At 44.0% G+C, this 6,794-nt stretch overlaps 1 protein-coding gene across 1 annotated transcript; it reads right to left on the reverse strand.

The window, feature by feature from the left end:
* Nucleotides 1–2,805: 2,805 nt before the first annotated feature.
* On the reverse strand, nucleotides 2,806–5,594 carry LOC126022294 (BSD domain-containing protein 1-like). The gene is given in 2 exon segments (XM_049783160.1): nucleotides 2,806–5,067; nucleotides 5,070–5,594. Coding segments are annotated over 2 exon segments (1,329 nt in total). The 5' UTR covers nucleotides 5,587–5,594; the 3' UTR covers nucleotides 2,806–4,255.
* Nucleotides 5,595–6,794: the final 1,200 nt, after the last annotated feature.

Consider the following 6,794-nt stretch of genomic DNA (forward strand, 5'->3'; position numbering starts at 1 on the left):
TCTCTAGCTACAGAAGTCTGATTTTATCACCCACGATGGAGTGGAAAGATTCCAGACACCACAAAAGGACCTAGGGGAGATTAAAAGAACATGTACAGTGCCTATTGTGATGCCTATGACAGTATACTTCAAGGGTGGAGAAAACCTGCATCTCATAGGCCAAGGGACTTTCCTTCCTAAACTCCTCAATATTTACTGTGCCTATGCAAGCAGAAGAAAAAGAAGAAGAAGAAGAAGAAGAAGAAGAAGAAGAAGAAGAAGAAGAAGAAGAAGAAGAAGAAGAAGGAGGAGGAGGAGGAGGAGGAGGAGGAGGATGAAGAAGAAGAAGAAGAAGCAAAAAATAAATTTTTTTATTTAAACACCTTGAGTACATACATGACTGTGTTTGGGTTTCAGTCATATAAAGAACACCACCCATCACCAGTGCAACATTCCCATCACCAATGTCCCAAGTCTCCCTCCTACCCACCCGACCCCCACCTGTACTCTAAACAGGCTCTCAATTTCCCTCATACATTCTCATTATTAGGACAGTTAAAATGTAGTTATTTCTTTAACTAAACTCATCACTCTGTGGTGAGCTTCCTGAGGTGAGCTGGAACTTCCAGCTCTTTTCTCTTTTGTGTCTGAAAATTATTATTGCAAGAATGTCTTTCATTTTTCTTAAAACCCATAGATGAGTGACACCATTCTATGTTTTTCTCTCTCTCTTCGACTTAATTCACTCAGCATAATAGATTCCGTGTACATCCATGTACAGGAAACTTTCATGACTTCATCTCTCCTGACAGCTGCATAACATTCCATTGTGTATATGTACCACAGTTTCTTTAGCCATTCGTCTGTTGAAGGGCATCTTGGTTGTTTCCAGAGTCTTGCTATGGTAAATAGTGCTGCAATGAATATAGGTGTAAGGAAGGGGTTTTTGTATTGTATTTTTGTGTTCCTAGGGTATATTCCTAGGAGTGGTATAGCTGGATCATATGGGAGCTCGATTTCCAGTTTTTGGAGGAATCTCCATATCGCTTTCCATAAAGGTTGAACTAGACGGCATTCCCACCAGCAGTGGATAAGAGTTCCTTTCTCTCCACAACCCCGCCAACACTGTTGATTCTCATTCTTTGTGATGTGTGCCATTCTCTGGGGTGTGAGGTGGTATCTCATCGTTGTTTTGATTTGCATCTCCCTGATGATTAGTGGTACATTTTTTCATGTGTCTTTTGGCCATGTGTATTTCTTCTTTGTCAAAGTGTCTCTTCATTACTTCTCCCCATTTTTTGATGGGGTTAGATGTTTTTTCTTGTAAAGTTCTGTCAGTGCCTTGTATATTTTGGAGATTAGCCCCTTATCTGATGGGTATTGGGTGAATAGTTTCTCCCACTCAGTGGGGGGCTCTTGTATCCTGGGCACTATTTCCTTTGAGGTGCAGAAGCTTCTCAGCTTAATATATTCCCATCTGTTAATCTCTGCTTTCACTTGCTTGGAGAGTGCAGTTTCCTCCGTGAAGATGCCTGTAATGTCCTGGAGTGTTTTGCCTATGTGCTGTTCTATATATCTTATGGTTTTGGGGCTGATATCGAGGTCTTTAATCCATTTGGATTTTACCTTCGTACATGATGTTAGACGGGGGTCTAAGTTCAATTTTTTGCAAGTGGCTATCCAATTGTGCCAACACCACTTGTTGAAGAGGCTTTCCCTGCTCCATTTAGGATTTCCTGCTCCTTTATCAAAAATTAGGTGACTGTATGTCTGGGGAACATTTTCTGAGTATTCAAGCCTATTCCACTGATCTGAGGACCTTTCCTTATTCCAATACCATGCTGTTTTGATAACTATTGCTTTGTAGTAAAGTTTAAAGTTGGGCAAGTAATTTCTCCCATATTCTTTTTTCCAATGATTGCTTTAGCTATTCGAGGGTGTTTATTGTTCCAAATGAATTTCAAAAGTGTCTGTTCCACTTCTTTGAAGAATGTCATGGGTATCTTTAGGGGGATCGCATTAAATCTGTATAATGCCTTAGGGAGTATTGTCATTTTGATGATGTTAATCCTGCCAATCCATGAGCAGGGTATGTGTTTCCATTTCCGTGTGTCCTCTCTTATTTCTTGGAGCAGAGTTTTATTGTTTTCCTTGTATAGGTCCTTCACATATTTAGTCAAGTTGATTCCAAGATATTTGAGTTTGTGTGGCACTATTGTGAATGGGGTTGTTTTCTTAATGTCCATTTCATCCTTATTAGTTTTGGTGTATAGAAAGGCCATTGATTTTTGTGTGTTAATTTTGTAGCCTGCCACCTTGCTATATGAGTCTATTGTTTCTAGCAGCTTTTTGATAGAGTTTTTAGGGTTTTCTAAGTAGAGTATCATGTCATCTGCAAACAGTGAGAGCTTCACTTCTTCTTTTCCTATCTGGATTCCCTTGATATCCTTTTCTTGCCTAATTGCTATAGCAAGTACTTCCAGTGCTATGTTGAATAGGAGTGGTGAGAGAGGTCAGCCTTGTCTTGTGCCAGAATTTAGAGGAAAGGCTCTTAGTTTTTCTCCATTGAGGACAATATTTGCCACTGGCTTGTGGTACATGGCCTTCACTATATTGAGAAAGGTTCCCTCCATTCCCATATTGCTGAGTGTTTTGATCAAGAATGGGTGTTGTACCTTATCAAATGCTTTCTCTGCATCTATTGATATGATCATGTGGTTTTTATTTTTCTTGTTATTGATGTTGTGTATTATGTTGATAGATTTACGGATATTAAACCAGCCTTGCATTTCTGGGATGAAACCTACTTGATCTTACTGGATGATCTTCTTTTTTTTTTTTTTTTCTTTTGAATTTCTTTAATGCTGTTAATGGCAAATCTGGAAAAGGTTCAGGACAAAGTTCTTTTTTCTTTTTTAATTACAAAACTAACAGCTGTTAGAATTTTTCCTTTTTTTTTCTTTTCCTGGCTACAAAATACTCTGGGAAGATGCATTATAATTTAAAATATATAATATTGCACAAACAACCAAAAGATTAAACCAAAGAAATAATTATAAAGAGGAAAAACCCATCCCATCAAAAAAAAAAAAAAAGATTCAGCATTTTTTCCATCTCAGCCCTTGCTGAAGGTCTGCCATGGAAATGACTGCCTCTCTCAGCATCCCTTTAACTCATGGGAACACACCAGATTATATACAAGAATCACCAGAGCAGCATCAGAAGCACCAGGGTCTCCAGGGTCTCTGCAGCCCCTCAGTCCCCCAGAGAGGTGCAGTTTTACCAGAGCTGAGGGTGCAAGAGCCACAGGCTGCTCTGTCTTCAGGAGGAAGAGCTTTTGCAGACCAGTCTTAGGAAGCTCCCCCACTTCTGGGTCCCTTCGGAAAGTAGAAAGGCGGAGGCGGAGGGAGAAGGTGGGGTTACCAGAGCTGTAAGTACTCGGCTTTGATCACTGCTCTGTACCGCTTCAAGCCGGCTTGTGTCCTAGGCTACAGGGGAGTTGAGGTGGTAGCTGGTTGGACAAAGAATCCTACTGGGCAATGCACAGAAAGGCCAGAAGTGGCCTCCTCCCTGTGTGGGGAGGGAAGGAAATACAAGAGCAATCTCTTGCAGGTGGCACAGCTGGGCTAAGGACTTGGGTGTGTCTGACACGAAGAAGCCCTAGGAAGTATAGGGAATATACAAGCCTGGGCTGGAAAGGTGTGGGAACTCAGGGTTTGGTCTCTAGAGTCTGTATCATAAGAAACCCTACCAGGAATGGAAAATAGCTGGGAGGGAAGGGAGGATACCCAGCCCTGAGTGCCTCTTACCCCGCAGAAGGGATAAGGTGAGATGAGCTTGCCATCTCTCTAGCCAAGGGCAAATGACATGCCCTCCTTGTCTGCTCATAGATGGACAGTACATCTCTTGGTTTTCTCAGGACACTGGTGGTTTAGTCTACACAGGCAGAGGGCTAGAGTTATTCCTTTGGGACTTCCAGAAAATGTTCCAAGAACAATGGGTATTCAGCAGGCTCTTCTGGTGAAAGGGCACATATTCTCCCCTTCAGTATCTTATGGTTGGCACAAGTCAGGGTTTCTGGTCTGGATTTAGTGAGTCCATTTACAGATGTGAGCAGAGGCCAGAAATTGTGACAATCCAGAATCAACCCAGGAATGGGGACCAGAGCTGTGGTTGAGGCCATTTGGGGAACATTCTCAGTGTCTTCCAGGGCTGGTCTGAGACGAGTGAGGGTGGTGGGAGGTGCTGTGGGTAGGAGGGAGCAGTTTGGCTTCCCTCATTCCCAGTCCTCCCACTCAGCATCTTCCAGCTCCCCTGAGGCATCCATGTTGGAAAGTACCATCTGTACTTCTTCTTCAGTCATGTCCAAGTCAAAGTCCTTCTCCCAGTCCTCACTGATATCTGTGCTTGAGCCTTTCTTTCCATTGTTGGATGGGGTAGACTTCCCGCTGTCTGAGTTCAGCTCGAACACCTGTAAGTCTGAGAGCACCTCCTCCTTCAGAGTCTCTACTCTGGCTGCAGGCCTGGGTTCTGCACCACTGAAGCGACCAGCAGGGGCATGAGGCTTCGGCTGAGCAGAGGGTGGGGGTCCAGTCTCGCCTACATCCACAGGCAGGCTCTGTTCTTCCAAAGACGCCTCCAGAAGTTTTTGGGACAGGTCCTTGGGTAGCACTGGCACCTCAGGGGCAGGGGGAGGATTGGCCACCTGCGTCACGAGGGAGACACTCTCGCTGCTCTCTGAAGGAGTCACCTCTGCTGGAGGCTCACCTGAGCGCACCAGTGTTTCCTCACAGGGGCTCTGGGAACCAGGTCCTTCTCCTTTGAGGGATGAGGGAGTCCTGGTACTAGGAACTTTTGCTTCTATTGGAGATGTGGGGGACATGCCCACAGGCTCCTCTTGCAGGTTTGAGGTCCTGGGTTCAGTCTCCGGGACTTCCTCTTCCTCCCAGCCAGGTTCTTCAGAGACGCTTTGTTCTGCCCGCTGTTTCAGGGCCTCCCTCCGTGCTTGTTCCTGTTCCAGCTGATGGACTTTATAGAAATACCGATGCCAGAATTCGAAGTGGGAGACAGCTGCTGGGACCATCTTGGGTAGAGGGCCCGGATGGAGGGGCTTTCTACAAGGAGCTCTGAGATCTCCCCCTTCTTCTCCTCCAAGCAGAACTGGGAAAGCCAGGCATCAAATAATTCCGGGGGCCCATATGGTTCATTGCAGTAGGTTGCCAGGTCAGACTGCAGGCTATAGAGGCGAGCCTTGGTGCCATCATAGGGTTCAGCTGTGCCAGAAGGTGTACCCATCAGGGTAATGACATCACAGTCAATAGTTTTGTCTGGTGAGGGAGCAAAGGTGTCAGAGATCACCCCTAGGAAGTCAGACAGTCCCTTCTTCATTTTCTCTGTTGCTCCGGAGGTGCCTTCAGTAGCCAGTTTCTCCTTAACCACACTGGCTGTGGCTGCGATGGTGCAGGCTGTGTCATGCTGTACTACTTGGGTAAACTCTGTCAAGTCCCTCTTCATAAACTCCAAGGCTTCAGAGGACTTCTCCTTGACGGTCTGGTAGCTCTGCTGCAGCCAACTCCGCCACCATCCCACGTCCTCCCCTTCCGCCATCTTGCCCACATGACATCACCTGGATGATCTTCTTAACGAGGCATTGAATCCTATTTGCCAGGATTTTGTTGAGGATCTTTGCATCTGCATTCATCAGCGATATTGGTCTGTAATTTTCTTTCTTTGTAGCATCTCTGTCTGGTTTAGGTATCAAGGTGATGTTGGCTTCATAAAAGCTGTTTGGAAGTGTTTCTGCTTGTTCAATTTCATGAAAGAGTCTTGCCAAGATTGGCAGTAGTTCCTCTTGGAAAGTTTGATAGAATTCATTAGTGAATCCATCTGGACCTGGGCTTTTTTTTTTCGGCAGACATTTGATTACTGTTTTAATTTCATCAACGGTGATGGGGGTGTTTAGATATGCTACATCCTCTTCCTTCAACTGTGGAAGATTATAAGAGTCCAAGAATTTATCCATTTCTTTCAGGTTCTCATTTTTAGTGGCTTAGAGTTTTTCAAAGTAGTTTCTGTTTACCCTTTGAATCTCTGTCATATCAGTAGTGATCTCTCCTTTTTCATTCCTGATACGAGTTATCAAGTTTCTCTCTGTCTTTCTTTGTTAGGTTTGCCAGTGGTCTATCAATCTTGTTTATTTTTTCAAAGAACCAACTTCTGCTTTCGTTGATCTTTCGGATTGTTTTTTGGGTTTCCACTTCGTTGATTTCTGCTCTCAGCTTTGTTATTTCCTTATGTCTTCCTAGTCTTGGGTCCTTTTCTTGGCATTTTCTAGTTCTATTAGCTGTGTCATTAAGCTACTCAGGTAAGCTCCTTCTTCCTTCCTGATGTGTGCTTGCAAAGCTGTAAATTTTCCTCTCAGTACTGCTTTTGCTGTGTCCCATAAGTTCTGATAGTTTGTGTCTTTATTGTCATTTGTTTCCAGGAACCTTTTGATTTCCTCCTTGATTTCATCTCGGACCCACTGGTTATTGAGCATGAGGCTGTTTAAATTCCAGGTGTTAAAGTGTTTCTTCAGAGTCCCTTTGGAGTTCACAAATAATTTCAGAGCCTTGTGGTCAGCAAAGGTAGTCTGCAAAATTTCTATCCTCTTGATCTTATGGAGGTATGTTTTATGTGCCAGCATGTAGTCAATCCTGGAGAATGTCCCATGTACATTGGAGAAGAATGTGTATCCAGGTTTCTGGGGATGGAGTGTCCTATATATATCCACTAGGCCTCTTTCTTCCATTTCTCTCCTCAGGTCTAGTATATTC

The sequence above is a fragment of the Suncus etruscus genome, chromosome 11, assembly GCF_024139225.1.
Source record: "Suncus etruscus isolate mSunEtr1 chromosome 11, mSunEtr1.pri.cur, whole genome shotgun sequence".
NCBI lineage: Eukaryota > Metazoa > Chordata > Mammalia > Eulipotyphla > Soricidae > Suncus > Suncus etruscus.